Source organism: Electrophorus electricus, chromosome 10, assembly GCF_041902795.1.
Source record: "Electrophorus electricus isolate QZ-2024a chromosome 10, ASM4190279v1, whole genome shotgun sequence".
Taxonomy (NCBI): domain Eukaryota; kingdom Metazoa; phylum Chordata; class Actinopteri; order Gymnotiformes; family Gymnotidae; genus Electrophorus; species Electrophorus electricus.
This window is the reverse complement of record NC_137506.1, coordinates 24990351-25006574: the sequence shown is the minus strand read 5'-3', so window position 1 is coordinate 25006574 and position 16224 is coordinate 24990351. Positions and strand designations below refer to the sequence as shown.

General features: G+C 39.8%; 1 protein-coding gene and 1 long non-coding RNA gene across 6 annotated transcripts in view; one reads left to right on the top strand and one right to left on the bottom strand.

Moving 5' to 3' along the window:
- Nucleotides 1–16224, bottom strand: part of LOC113571355 (formin) — a 61820-nt gene that overhangs the window by 40714 nt on the left and 4882 nt on the right. For 2 of the 5 annotated variants that reach the window (XM_081722355.1, XM_081722356.1), the window contains exons 1-3: nt 4468–8049; nt 3949–4069; nt 2671–2732 (exon numbers count right to left, since the gene is read on the bottom strand). In XM_081722355.1, the coding sequence (XP_081578481.1) occupies nt 2671–2732; nt 3949–4069; nt 4468–6378 (2094 nt within the window). In that variant the 5' untranslated portion in view covers nt 6379–8049. Of the gene's footprint in view, nt 1–2670; nt 2733–3948; nt 4070–4467; nt 8050–10098; nt 10272–16224 lie in introns of those variants that run through there. The other 3 variants (XM_027000238.3, XM_081722353.1, XM_035532897.2) reach the window with 3 other exon arrangements.
- LOC113571357 (uncharacterized) lies at nt 16–4469 on the top strand. Its single transcript, XR_003409993.3, has 2 exons — nt 16–2443; nt 3994–4469. It is a non-coding gene; the product is annotated as an uncharacterized LOC113571357 (long non-coding RNA).

Here is a 16224-nt window from a genome sequence, read left to right as displayed (position 1 = left end):
GTGTATGGGTGGAAATGACAGATATTTCATTTAGTGTTCAGTAGCAATGTTTGCCATTTATGAAACCAGCACTTGCTTCTAGGGCTTTAGTACAACGATGACTGAAACAGTAGGGCCCAAAAGCCTGAGTCCATTATAGTTTAGCTGCAGTTGGAATGTTTTTCAGCAACCAGGAGAACAATTTGGTAATGAACTAATTCACTGAGATCCTCTAACATTGTTACAAACAGATGGAAAATATTTTTCAACAGAAATCCTTAAAACTTAAAGCTCAGGCAGCAGCAAAGGTATAGAGCATAGAATATACTAACTGAGTCTGTATTGGTTGTCAGTCAACAGGGTTTGTTAGGAGCATGTGTTAGCATTTGAATGAAATACAATTTATCACAACAATAAACAATAAAACATTTAAAAAATGAAGGAAATGTTATGCACATAGGATATTCCAGTACCGTTTGGTTTTAAACTATGCATGAATAACAAATATCAACTGAGTAAAAATCTGAGTAAATTTAATGATGAGATGTGAAAACAATTCTTGGTCTTGGACTTTTTGACTCTGCATGTATATACAAAAACAGTCAGTCACAACCACCCACATCATGTTAAACGTCACCATATTCAACCATAAAAGAAAAATCTAAATATCTTAGGCCTAGTTGAAACGCAACAAAAACAATCTGGAAAAAGTGTGCATTATGTCATTTTGAGAAATGCTAACGGACGTGCTCCAAGATGCCACTGAGGCGAAAAGGATTTTGCAATGCACCAGCCAAATGTTTCTTGTTATAATGTGGTCTGTGTAGAACTCAGGGAGGCACGTTCATGTCCTCTCCCATACTTCATCATTCTACTTGTCAGCACTAAACATCTCCATCCGCTCTCCCTTAAATCGAATCTGCCTGTGTCAAACAAGACACTAAGACATAGTTGTGTAACAAAAGGATAACAGTATATTGGTGTATAAGGAAACATTAATCATTCTCCCAGAGAGAGAATTTTTTAAACACTGGGCTAATTTATATAATAGAAATATTTTTTAACACATGCTTTGATGCCTTTGTAATGGGTATCATGGTCTACACAATTAAACACTTTTTGAAGTCTCATTGCTAAGTAAATATTATGTATATTTATAATCGTGTAAGTAAGTGAGCACTAAACTCTGTTCTGTATGTAAATCTTCATGATTTGATAAAGTTGGCAGTTATTTCAATATGAAGTTTAATATAAAGCAATAAAGTTTGACCATATACAGGTTGCTAGGGTTTAACACTGATGATTCTCTGTGAGATTTAAAAGGATTTTTGATGAAGACCTACTGACAATGTAATTAAATAAGACAAGATTAATCTATCTTAATCTGTGTCTGCAAAACCAGCACTAAGAGTCAATTTCTATTTTAACTGACTGCTATTACATCAGCAAACCACCTAACAAACTGAGAGAAAGAACAACAACAAAAAAAAACTCAGTCAGATGTGTCCTCTTCCCTGAGAAATATGTGAAAGTACAGTCAAAATATCTGTTTACAGAGTGTTGCCTTGTGAAGGCATACATGACTACATTCAATGTAAAGTTGACCCTTTCTATGAGTAGACAAATTAGCATTCCACAGATTGCATTTCCAACCAATGCTCTACCACAGCCAAATAAATCAAGGAAAGAAACATACGAGGAAAGGTTTCCTGCGGGATAGGACAGTTTCGACCGCAGGTTTTAATGGATGTGTTGCAGGGATGTGCACAGCTTGTAAACTGTGATCTTATTTCACAGGATGAGCTGGCAGGAGGTCGGCCTCCACATGGAAACCATCACAGTATTATGGCTTCTCCACTCACCCCCACTCTCGCCTCACAGTCGGCAGGCACTCGGCCTGCGGTAACACATTAGCATTTACCACCTCTCAAAGGGGAAAAAAAAAAATACTGTTACTAAATATGTCTCATCCACAAGCTATTTCTTTACTCTTGCGCATGAATGTTGGAAGTAGCTTAAAAGTTTCAATGTGAAGCTTTTTTTGCACTGAATGTATAAAAAGACTAGGTGAGCTGCACCATTTCTGGGAATAAGCATGTGTATGAGAGACAAGGTTGTGTCTTTTGGTCAGGCTAAACCAGATCCCTGGCCATGGTTTAAGACACTCCCACCAGTTAGTCATAACACAAAATCGGACTCGGTGAATGGTAACCTAGACAAACTCTTTAAGGTCAGAAGACTGCATGCTACAGAACAAGAGTCTGTAATGGCATAGTCAGCCCAGTCAGAAGTAGGTAAAAAATGATACATCACAATGTCCAGGTGAACTTTTTTTAATTTACTTATTTATTTTTCAAAGAGCCACTCTCCATAATGGCCAGAGAAGCATGCTGAAGTGGACAACACACGCTCTGAACCCACCAAGTTGGTCCTGCCTTGGTTGTTAATATACGTTTGCTGAGAGGTACTATAAGCTTTAAGTAATATACATCGTAAGTTCCAATGTTTTCCTTGTTACCTCTCACATAGTAACATTTTTTGTTCGGGGATAAACACATAGCAAATTCCTTGCCATGCCGTGCTTTTTGATTTTCCTGTCTATACTGACATCTAGTGTCATCGAATGGAACTACACTTTATAAGTGCAGACTGGACATTTTGATCTATAACAGAACTGAGTGGCACACTTACACGAATCTTTTCCACCTCCTCTTTGCATTCTCTCTTCAGTTGAAAGAGGGCAGCTTGATGCTCTGGAAAGATAAATGGACACTCTGTTATGGCATTGTTCCAAAGCAAAAGTTACTGCAAGTGCTGGTTTGACAGCAGTTTGCCCTGCAACAAATCCTAGCATTAACTATTACATGAAAAAGAGTAATACTGATCTCCATTCAGTGACTCAGGGCTACTTTCAAAACCCATAGCCTTATTCACTATGACCTTTTAATCTCTCTGGTACTGGTAGCAGTTCTCAGGGCCTTGCTCTCAGAGTTTTTATTCAGAATGCCTGCACTGCACCACCTTATTGCTAACTAATAAACATGTTTTATTTTTCATAGTTTCAACATACATATGGTTTGCTTGGCACTCCATTTGCATAAAACTTATATCTTGTACTTGCACTGTTGTACCTGCAAGTGCTGAAATACATAAAGTAATACCAATCCCCAGGATTCTATTCCAACCACCTCAGCTTGCTAATTAGTGTACAACTGTATAATAGTAGAATTAATTTGTAAAGTCATATGATGACAGGACGTAGTTACAAGCTATAGCAGAAGCCATATACACTAGCTTTGCTATATGGTTATATGGTCATGAAGGGCCTCTAGAGTAGAGTTAAAGTCTTCTGTTTTCATTTGTAAAAAGGCATTTTGCATAGTACAAAAGCCTTTTTTACTATTAATAGATTGATTGGAAGTTTGTATTAGAAATATCTTGCTAAAATATTTAATTCTGTCCAGACCTGGGCATGAAAATAACACACTGTGAAGCTGACATTAGCTAGACCAGATACAGGTAACCTCCTGTTTAAGCAGCCACTGAAACAGGTTGCCTGTGTTTTTCTGCTTTCCCTAAAGCAGTCTGGTGAAGAAAACCTAAATTAAAAAATAAAAGTGGAGATAACAGGGCCTTCTGAACTTTGAATGCTCACAAATCCACTCGGGACTCAAATGTAATATTGGAGAGTTGGGTGAGCTCACAATTAAGTCTGATTACTAATCTTGCTTTCAAACTGTATAAATTAATGAACTGGCCTGGTCTTTTACACAAAAACACACTGGCATTTACCTTAAGGAACAAATTAATACTGCATGCCCTAAATTCTCTCATTTGAAAGCCCTGTAGGTATTCTGGAGATTTGACAGTAAGAAACATGGTAGCCTGTACTATCCAAAGCTGAAACAGTGTGCTCTACTTCTCACTGCTCAGCCTGCACCACTAAATTATGTGTAGAACAACTCCTACCAGCTTCAGTGTAACGCAGTCCAACTTTCTCCTCCTCATCCTTAGGCTTAGGTGGGGGCCACACTGCTTGAAGTCGCCCAGGAGTCCTGTCCTCACTGTCTGCTGGGGAGATGATCTCAGGCTGGGATTTAAAGAGAAGGGAAAGGGCAACAGATCCAAAGAGGAAAACAGTTCATTTTAGTGTGCATGTTTTAGCCACATTTAAAACTACATCTTGACGGAGAATAATTTAATTATGATCTTGCTGTTTTGTCATATCTGTTTTTAAAATAATAAAATTCCACAAGTCGATGGGGGAAAAAAAAAAGATTGAATATACTTTCATGAATTTGTTTAGCTTTAAAGCTAAACCAATTACATTTCAACCGGATATGCAATAATTCCAAATTAGGATTCATAAAGACTAAAGACTGAAACTAGCCTGAAAAAATGTCTCAGAAATTCTAACAGCTCTAAGAAAATGTAATACCATTTTAAACTTTAATTTGTACAATAAAATGCAGTTTGAGTGATACATACTGTACTCTTGTCAGTGCTAGGTGATTTGCTTAGAGATCTCTCGAAGATAGACTTAAGCAACTCTTTTTCATTCTTCCTTTTCCTCTTGACAGCCTCTACATCCACTGACCCTTCTGCAGGGTCCTTCTTAGGGGTCTTAGAACTCAAAAAACTTTTGAAGCCATCCAATGCAGTATCTGTGCTTTTACTGTTATAATTATGCATGCTGGTTTCTATATTGTTGTTTGATACCCCCTCCTCTGATGTTGGATACTCTGTGATGTCTTTTATTCCTGTTTTTAGTTGCTCCTCATCACGGTTGTCATCCAAATTTAGCAGTTGCCATGACCGCCCCTTAGGCTCAGATACATCTTTAGGTTCAGTCTTCTTTTTATGAATGGCAGTGTGGGAGGATGTCTGCTGCTTGACTTTAGCTTTGTGGACATGTTGTCTGAGGCTCAACAGTGCTCGGTCCGTGTCCCTTTGCTTGATCTCGGCCACAGTCTCTCTGTCCTCGCCCACGGCACCCTTCTTGAGCACTCGCAGTCCACTGAAGAGGGCTGGCAGCTGGAAGGGCTCCCTGGATGTGGATGAGGTGAGTGGTTTTGGGGAGGGGCTAGAGGAGGGGGTGGAGGATAATTTTGCTGTAGTCCTTTTTGTGCTAGACAGGGTCTGCATGTTTCCTTGCAAATCAGAAAAGATGGCACTTGGCACGGAGTCAAGTGGTGACTCTTCCTGGTTGGTTCCTGGCAGGTCCTTTGTTATGCTGCTCCCTGGCTGAGGAGCTGATTCTGGAGATATAGGGTCCATGGAATTGAGGGATTCCGAACCTGTAAGACTGGCTTCTTTAACCAAAAGAGCAGGAGATGTTTCAGATGTTCTCCATCCTCGTTCTTGATGAGAACTTAGATCCTTTAAAAGCAATGAGAAGTCTGAGGCATTTTCACCTGGCAGTGGTTCCGGTTCTGAAGCTGGAGATGGTGTCATTGGTGACACATATTCTGAAGAAGGTACATTAAGGGGCTCCTCAGAATCCCAGACTTTAGAATCCTCTTCTCTATGATCGCTGGTATCTTCAGGCACATCCAGCTGGGCGGGATCCTGGGCAGGTGAAATATCTGAGCTTATATCTATAGCTGTGTCATATCCACCACTTTGATCAGAACTCTCCCAAGTAATCATAGATGGACTCTCTTGCTTGGAATTGTCTGATATGTGAGGAGAGGAGTCTGGCTGGCTCTCAAGCCTTCTAGCAGACCTTGACCTCTTTGCAACAGAGATGTTTTTGAGAGAGCAATTCAAAGCACTTTTGGCTTTAAGGACAGGTAGTTTTAAGTCTGCCTTAGACATATTGCTCCCTGCATCATAATGGAACAGCTGATCTGAGTTATGATCCACAGTCTCTTCCTCTGTATGAAGTAGCAGGGATTTCTCACCTTGTTTCTTTTCCTTATTCTGTCCAAGTTTACATCCTCCATCTTCCTCTTCAGATTCTGTGTCACTGTAGGTCTCCACTCTGGTTACTTGCACCACCAGGTCGGGGTCTGCTATGGCAGGGGTGGAGGAGGAAAAAGGTCTTCTCCAACTGGGAAATGGAGAGTTCTGCAGAGCCTCCTCCTTGCAGGACTCAGTGTTCTGTAATTCAACTGTTACATCAAAAGTAGTGCTGATATAATCATCAGGCGCAGCTCCTGAAGAGTCTGTTTCAACAAAGTTAACACAGCTGTTATCAGTATCCTCATGGTCAGGAGGGTGGGGATATGTCTCTTCTTCAGACAATGTTTGGAATGACTTTAGTACTGCACTCTCCCCTGCTTGCCTCTTGGAGTCTTCTCTCAAAAATATAGTAGAGGAAACTATCTTACTGAAGAATGATCCAGTCAAATTTTCCCCCTGAGAGTCTGGATCAGTGACAATACTTTCCATGATCATAAATCATTTAACAGTTCTCTCCTAACACACTTAATATACAGCTCACCAGGTGAACCTAGCAAATCTCTCCTGTGGGTTTGGTCATGAAAAATCCAGTGTTTGGTCATGGAAATCCAGTGTTTACCCCTGCTCCTATCAGTCCGTACTCTCCTTTCATTTTGTTGACAAAACAAAAGCCTTTTGTGAAAGTAAATCTCCACTTTCCTCTAACCAGCTCTAGGAGCGCTTCGGTTATAGTTCCATAAAAGACCCTCTTATCTTGTTCTTTGTGGCAAGAAAAGCTGTACTCTTCTCAAATCAAAAACATTTAATCTTTTCCACAATGAGATTTTGGCTTGTCTGGCAAAAAAAGGTTATTCAAGTACTGTAAAGTGTGGTGAGATTCAGCTGCCAAACCTGGCTACGTCAACCATTTTGAGATAAAAACATGCTAGTTTTAATAAAAAGTTCAAAGATGTTCAGTAAAACAGTACAAAAAACACAGTAAAGGGGAACCTCACTCCACTTTTGAATAGAATCATGCAGGTTAGTTCAAAAATGTCCCCACCGTTGTCTTCAGTGGTTATAGAGGTTAGTGTAACTTCCTGTCCTGTTCCTTCCCGTTCCTTGAGAATGTGTAGCGTCTGTGTGAGCGTCCGCCACAGAAAGTCACCCAGGCAGGATGTGGAGTGTGTCACACTGCTTTACCTATGCTCCTGTTCCTTGCCCTCTTGCTTTCGCTTGCCTACTCCCGGGGGCGGACCTTTAGCAGCAGGTGTCCTATTACTTCAGCTTATTTCCTCATAATGGCGTCAGGAAGAACCGCCCTTTCTCTCTCTCTTTTTCTGTCTCTGTGTCACTGCCTCTCTCTCTCTTACTTATTCACTCCTTTGTTGTTAATCTTCTCAGTGGTCAGGTGGAGGGGGTGGTGCTGCTACACTCCATGCATTCCACTGGCTGTAAGCTCCCCTTAAGTCATCCAGGCCAAGCATTTCCAAAGTGCCACAGCAACAGTTAGCAATCAGCCAGCATGTTAGTCAAAGCCAACGTATGCTTCTGCACAGGAGTCTATGTTCATCTAGCTATGTGAAAGAAACAAGTATACAAAGAAGCAAAGGAATCCTTCTTCCAGGGCTTAGAATTTAGTTCCAACATTACTTAAACAAACTATTTTACTGTGCATCTCCATCTCTTTCTCTCTCTCTCTCTCTCTCTCTCTCTCTCTCTCTCTCTCTCTCTCTCTCTCTCTCTCTCTCACCACTTTATTCAATAAATTAACCTTAAAATAGTATTTATTTCAAGGTTACTTATGAGCATGTATGTATAATTCAACCACATTCCTTCGGAGACCTCAAGAACGTGTGGTTGTCAAAATGATTTAGCAAAGCTATATTTAAGGCTGGTGAATTGTATTACATATTTTAAAATGTTGCCTGTTGAGATCTTCAGGAATTCATAGCAGATGGGAGGACCAGGGCATAATAAAAAAAAAAAATTAATTAAAAAAGCAGTGTATCAAATAAAAAATATATGTGAAATAAAAGTCTATTGTCATTTACATGCTAGTGATATATGTATAACATCATCATAGTGGTTGTAATGTACACTGAGTAATCCTTTATTAGGTACACCCACTATATAGCTGTACCTAATGGGTACACGTATGTATTTTACAGTCAATTATAAGATGTAACCCAGCATTGTTGGCACCATTATTCACATTACACAGTGAACACAGGGTACAGAACTCCACTACCCTGTGTTCACTGTGTCCAGGTATGACTAGTGTTTTCATCTTTTCCCTTTACCGTCATCTTTTAAAATACATTTATACTGTAATTGCACTTTAAATACTACTAATAACTGTTAAAATATTATGAATACAGCATAAACTGACCTGCCTATTTGCACTTATATATACATACCCTAACTTTTCCAATTTTACAGATCATTTGTGAAAGAGGTCACTGAAAACATGGCTCAGTGGCAAAGAGAATGAGACAAGTTCTCATCAGTAAACTACCAGAATACACAGGAAAAATAACTGTTAAACTGTAGGTTCAGCTAGAGAATAAATGTAGCTAATAAAGTGATTGTTCAGTGTATTTCTAATATCATAACACTAATAGGTAATAGAGAAAAGGCTTATGCAACACATAGACAAGTCCTGGGCTTATTTTGACATGATGTGGAGGTTAAGCAAAAGTAATCCTCAGGGCAGACCCATCCACTGCTCTTTTGTACTGTCTTGGGACAGTGCACCTGACATCTAGATATACCCCACCTAGGCATCATTTGTGATGTTCATTCCATTTGTAAAGGTTATGCTTATTCATAGTTTCTCAGATTACTGACAAAAATAGCATTAATAAGCTATGCAAAGTGAAACAAAATCATTAAATCTTTCAACAGAAACAAATAAAATGCCTAGCAATCTTTTCTGTGGAATAAAGTTAAGGATGAATGTTGTCATAGACATTTTGTCTGCTATACCTACCACATCTGAACTGTGTTTCAGTGATCAGTGCAAAGCAGTATTATCTTGTTATCCTGTTTTGACTGCATTAAATAATGTGTGCGTGTGTGTGTGTGTGTGTGTGTGTGTGTGTGTGTGTGTATGTGTGTGTGTGTGTGTGCTAGAGAAAGAGAGAGAGAGAGAGCGCACAAGAAAGAGATAGAGACAAAATAAAGAACAGTTAAATCATGGTGTGTCCAGTTGGTGCAAACTAAGAAAACTGGTTTTATGTAGAACTACATACCAACCAGTGTGTGGCTACTGCAGGTGAACAGCATAGCAACCAGTTTGTGGATACTGCAGCTGACCAGCAACAAATTCCCTTATTTTTCTAATTCAGCTCTCAGAACTGTTGGTTAGATGCTTTATGGAAACCTTATGCAGCTACTCTCATTCTGAAAACAGACTTGGTGTTGTTGCCCCACCCAGGGCTACTTGAACTGTATGTATGGGCCTGAGAATTTGGGTGTGATCTCTACACCCAAAGGAAGTATGATTTTGTTCTACCGGTTTGTGAACATTTGCATTGAAAGGCGTCCACTGACAATCTGGAATACCTTCTTGTCTTGTCATTATAGTTTAGTTCTATATGATATACAACATGAAAATTTTAATAGATAAATCTGACTTAATCTGGGTATATTATTTTTGGATATTGGCTACTTCAAAAAAAGTATTCTCTTATATTACAAAGATTTATAGTGGGATCCAGACTCTCATCCCACAGTCTTGTAAATGCAAATGTTTCATATTAGTTTCACTGAGGTTCTTCTTACAATTTATTTTATATAATGACTAATAAGTGTAAAGTTAGGATGTTAAGCATAGCAACTTGGTAATGTGTTTAGAACTCAGTTCTCAAATGAATAACGACTGTGTGTGTGTGTGTGTGTGTGTGTGTGTGTGTGTGTGTGTGTGTGTGTGTGTGTGTGTGTGTGCGTGCGTGTGTGTGTGTGTGTGTGTGTGTGTGTCAGTGAGTGAATCTTTTATGAAATGTATAATATCAGTGTACATAAAGGTGTACTATGGCATGGTGGTGTGTTAAAAATATAGCTACTGTATCTAGACCCACTAAAAATGCATACTGCTAAATTTGAGGCTCTTGTGTGTTTGTGTATTACAGTGACTGTTTATACTTGCATGCTATTTCCTTTCTTCTATAATTATATTCTCTTTCTTCTATTCTTTGCACTATTCTAAGAAAGGCACAAATCTGCTGCCCTTACCGTGAGCTCAGATTTTGAGAGGTATGGCGTGTCTCCAATGATATCATCCTCTGGCGGTGTGATCCTCAGGATGTCAAGGCGGTCAGGCCTGGCGACTTGACATTGAGGCTCATGGGAAATGGAATCATCACCATCTAACAACCAGATCTCATCTTGCCTCAAGAAACGGTCATCTACAGAGAAAAGAAATAGAGCACTCCATCTGGGAAACTACTCTTAATTCAGCATTACTTCTGTGATCTTTCTTTTTTCTTATATATATATATATATATATATATATATATATATATATATATATATATATATATATATAGACACACACACACACACACACACACACACACACATACTTTTTCATGTCGAGCTGTTGAACAAATTTCCATGTTTTTATTATTAAATGTTTATTTTATTTAAATGTATCACATTTACCTCAGACTGCAGTACATCATACTTGCACTAATGCCACTTACCACATGTTGTAATGAGGAATTTTGATTCCTCATTAGGCTACTTGCATTTTATAATAAAATGAATATAAAAATCATGCAGTCATTATTGTAATGTGTAAAGTTTCTAATGAGGGCAATCATGATGGGTTTTTTTTGGAAATCCAGGTCTAGAAGTTTACACTCGACCTTACACTCAACATCAACTTTAAATGGATCTGACCATATTTGTACAGGAGGGATGCAGCATTGTCTGCTGAGAGGGTCACAGCATCAGGCCTCCAGTGAAGCTATGCAGCAGGTCATGTGTGGCCTAGCACCGCCAAGGCCATCCATGATGTCGCTCTTCTGCACCATACATCGTGACCCATCTGAAGGATTACTCATGACATGCAGCGCACGCATCACATGCAGCGCACGCATCACATGCAGCGCACACATCACACGCAGTGCACGCATCACATGGCATAATTGATCCACTGATCTCGAGCACAGGGGCATACTCCAGTCCACCAAGCTGTCATTCTTCTGTGCTTAGAGCGTATTTTTAAAAAAGCCACCCCCCACCCCCACTCCACACACACAATTGACACAAGTGTAAGGACACCTACAGCTGTATGAACACAGTAGATCCATGTATAATATTTCAGTGACGTGTTGTGCTCTGGTGTGGACCCCGGAGGCAGCAGCAGCAGGGGGTTTAATGCTCCACACTGGCTGTGTGCTTTAAGGATATAGGAACACATATGTGTTCTTTCTGCACGTCCCCCTCCTCCTCCCTGTGTGAGCACACGGTGCATCACATGACCACTCAAATGAGACTCACAGGCAGCACACTGTGCAACTCTGGTACACAGAGCTATACCACTATTACACTCTAGAAAATTCATCATATTCACTTCATATAGCTCAACCTTTTAAAATTATTTGGCAATAAATTGTTGATTCATTGTACACTGACTCATGCAGCATAGCTTATTCAACAATATTTGAGTGAAAAATGTGTGTGTGTGTGTGTGTGTGTGTGTGTGTGTGTGTGTGTGTGTGTGTGTGTGTGTGTGTGTGTGTGTGTGTGTGTGTGTACGTGTAATTATTTGTATGTAGCTTTATTTGTAGCATTTGAATTGTTATTATTTGAATTATTTTGAATTATATGTTCCCTGTAAGTGTTTTAAAAACATCCTGGAAGGACTCATACTATAGGCTGCAAATACAAATGTGCAAACACCTTCAGTTCTACATGCCTGCATTATACCAGTGTCAGATGAAAAGCAGTTAACCATAATTAAGGAGGCCATGGACAGATGGAGAAGCCTTGTCTGGATTAATAATGTTTCATTATGATAATGCATCTCTGGCCCAGGCTTACTAGACCTCAAGTTGCTGACTGTACTCTGGGCACAGTTCCAAATGCAAAGCCCTAGGATAGTCCACTCTCCACTCTGCAGAAACGTCCTGACAAACAACAGCACTTCACACAAACAGTTCAAACCGCCACTTCAACCTCTAACACAATTTAAAAGCAGCATGTCAGTCCATACAGTGCAACCATATGTACATTACTGCAAAGTTTAATTTGTACATAAGACATTCAACACAAAACCCTCTCACATGAGAAGATGTAATGAAACAAGCGGTAATTTTGCTATATTTATCCCCAGTATATACTGTAAAACACACCCTCTAGAGACGTTAGAGGAGGTGAAACAGTGCTACCTTCTGGAATCTAAGAGAGATGCTTACTTAGGTATCAGTGACTGGTGCTGTACTTGAAAGCTATTTTGCATGTAAAAATCAGAGATCTCCAAACCCCTGTGAGACAATACAGAGATTGCCACTGGTGGTCATTTTATTAAGGTGAATGAACAGAACTAACCAATACATGTATGCCTATGTGCACAACAAAAGCAGACAAAAACCAATTCACATTAAGCAAGACTGACCTAACGTAATACAAAATCAGTATGCTGATTATAAAGACTGCTACATTTCAGTTCATGGAGTGAACATTAGGAGTGTAAAAATGCTTTCCCAGAATGTCAGTGCACGCTTTGTTCATTTCTCCAGTCTAATCAGCATGTGGCATTTGAAGAAAACAAGAAGGGTCCTGCAGCTGAGATTAGAGCCACTGTGGACATGTCCTGCCTGAATTTGAATCGTAAATCATAGGCTTACAGATTTTCATAGGAATAGATTTCCATTCTTATCTGAGTCACATGAGGGCTAGTTCACAGTCAGCTTTGGCTGCAGAGGGCCTAGTGAAGGCACTAAGAACTTCCATGTAGTTACCGACTGTACTGGAATACTTTGATGAAACTTGCCTGTAATCTTGAATCTCTCTGAAAATTGTCTTCTATTTTTTAAATTTAAATAACTAAATCACCTGATGACTGTGAGTGGCAGAGTGCCTCATTGTGGCTGTTGACTTTCACTGCTTTTCATCACCACATTAGCATGTTAGCAGAATTCATAGCTTAGATCGAATTTTTGTAAACAATAAAGAATTCTTTTATTCTATTGGCCCAATATACTCCCAGAAATCTCAGATTATTTTGAGTTGTTTGGATTCCAGTGTCAGACTTCATGGCATTCAAGAATAGGCATGTCATCAAAAGCAGCACTTAGTAAACAGCAGCCAGCAAGTAAGCTAATGGTTGTTTTCCAGAACCTCCTCTTTACCTAGGTTCTTGCACAGTAGATGTACATTATTGACACAGATCACCCTGTACTGAGTAATGTCCACCCATTTAGATGCAGTAAAGCTCAGACATATACTTCTTGTAAATTTAAAGTTGTATTCCACTCTTAATACCTAGAACTAATACCCAATCTTCAGTCTGAACACAAAGGTCTGAGGAAAACGTAGTTTTGGTAAACTCTGTGGTCCTGTTGCTTTTAAGATAATGACAGGGTACTATTAGAGTGATCTTAAGATACATTTTGAGGCATGCACGTGCACACACACACACACACACACACACACACACACACACACACACACACACACACACACACACACACACACACACACACACACACACAGAGCGAGAGAGAGAGAGAGAGAGAGAGAGAGAGAGAGAGAGAGAGAGAGAGAGAGAGAGAGAGAGAGATCAGTAGTACGAGGGAAAGGATTTCAGGTAGTTATCTAACTTCAGGATGCAGACCCAGTCATGGATAATTAGCTCAGTTTCTTAAAAGCAGCATTTTGTTTAAAGGCAAGCATCAAGATTCCTTTCCTCTATGCATGCTCTCCTTCACTCTGTTTTTAGCAACGTGCAGCCTGAGTGTTTGTACCCACCTGCATGGAAATGCCACATGGCTGCACTGGTGTGCATTACTTTTTGTCTGAGTGGCATGTTCTACATTGACCTCAGCCTCAGAAAATATCTCACCCTCCCTACATGGCAACTCATATCAAATACTGTGCGTTCAATCTTGCACCCTACAGGAGAAACCAAATACATTAGTTGGACCTTTTAGTCTTCCTGCAAAGCTTTATTCTGGCAATAGCAATATTCTAACACAGGTGTTTCAGTAACAATGACTGCACCCTTTTTTGGGGGTGGGGGGGGGGGGGAATTCATATTCAGTTATCAGAATGGTGTTGATGGACAAGCATGTAAACTTACATGAAGTAAATCAGACAGTGTGAACACAATAGCTGTCTCTGTGTGTATATGAGTGTGTGTGTATATATATATAGCAGTGTGTGTATGTGAGAGTGTTCAGGGTTATCAGGATAATTCTTACATTATGTCATATGCTGGGAATGTGAGCAATTTGTGTCCCTGACTGGCAGGTGTTGGGACAACTTATTCTGTTTTTGCTGATGTCAACTATCAGTATTGACATTAAGCTCATTATCAAACACATGAGCTGGTGTAGTATCAGACTCTGTCACTCCAAATGGCTCAGCCACTGTAGCAATAACACACCAACAACAGCTTAGGTCAGATGTCCAGTGTGGTTTGGATACCCTGAGACCAAAAACACTATATGATGAAAAGTGTCTATGATAAAAGGTTCATTTCCATACACACTTAATTATACACTCATTCACAGAGTCACTGTGAAAGGCATACCAAAATACACTGTACATTTATATGTATGTCATGAATTGGTAGCAAAAATGTCTGTGTAATCATTACGTTTATAGTGCACCAAGCTTGACTTAAAGCAAACAGCAGCATTGCATACTATCAGCGATGACTCTCCTGAGTTCCTCCTGCTTTTTCATTGTCCTAATACACTTATGAGTTTAGAGCGCAATCCTTTTTGTGAGCTTCACCTGTAAGACATTACTTTCAATTAAATGAGATTTTCAAAGACATGTAGCATGCTGCTAAGCCTGTATTAGGGTTCACACAGCGAGAAAGATCCTTTGTGTCCTGATGTGGGGAAAAAAAATGATGGAGGACAGCCAGTATAATCTCAGCCAAAACTTAAGCCCACAGTTGAAAAACAAATGTGTTCAATCTGACTAATCTACAGTATTAAAATATAGAAGCAAACAGTGATGGCATGAGCAAGCCACTGTAAGCACACAGATTAGGGTGTTTGTTCACCACTCATGGTAACATGGTGCCTCTGTCACTTTGATGACTTTTGCACTGTAACTCATGTGCCGGGCCACTTCCCAGAAGGTCCGGCAGCGTGTTGCCAGCTGTCCTTCCTCTTCCTCTGGCTGGGTGTGCCTCCGGCAGACACAAGCAGCCTGCAGGGAGCAGAAAGGGTGAGCGCGTTGCTGGCTCAGATGGAGCTACAACACAGCACAGCGCAACACTCGCTAGTCCTCCTCACGTGGCGAGTACAGCCGCAGAAAAAAGAAAAAAGCCAGCTAAAAACGAGCAGAGTCACTTATCCTCTACTGAACTGGCAAACATTTGCTGTGAAATGCACCAATCTGACTTCTTTATTTTTAGAGAAAAAAACAAAACAAAGAAAAGATAAAACAAAGAAATCTATTACTCCATAGTTGGTTGATTTTACTGTATTTCTCTATATTGAATTTAGTGATAAAGGCTACATTTACCAGAGTGAATCAGTGAAAACTGAAGTGTCGATGGTAAATCTGCAGCTGCATCTCATGCAGGACCTCAAAAAAGGAACTTGCCTGAAAGACTGTGTGACCTATTCAGAAAAATTACACATAAGGCGTAATTATGGGTAATCGATGGGAGCTATTCTGGATTCGTCATACCACACTGAGAGAGAAAAGCGTCCTCTTTAGCCCCATGGATCAGAATCAGTTTCATTAAGGGAAAAGAATTGGACCTTGTCTGGGTTTTTCACATGAACTCAGAACAGAATGCGTAGTGTTCTCTACATTTCTTGCTGTCTGCCAGGACAGAAAAAACAGAACCTTGGCAAATGGCTCTCTCAGGAGTAATCCATTTCATATGACCCGGACTGATTCATTTATATCATTAAGGTATTCCTGAGATCCACTCTCTGAGCTGGAGGACATGGGGATTGTGGAGAGACTGCTTTCGGACTGTTTATGACGCGATGAGTCCCTTCCACAGATTAGAGTTTATGCTTGCATGGATAGTACATTTCAATTGATCTCAAACCAATGTATTCCACACTTTTGGATCCCATATCATACCATACTACACAAGGCAATACATATATCAAGTGTAGTTAAATGAGGTTTTACAGAGATAAATATATATATATG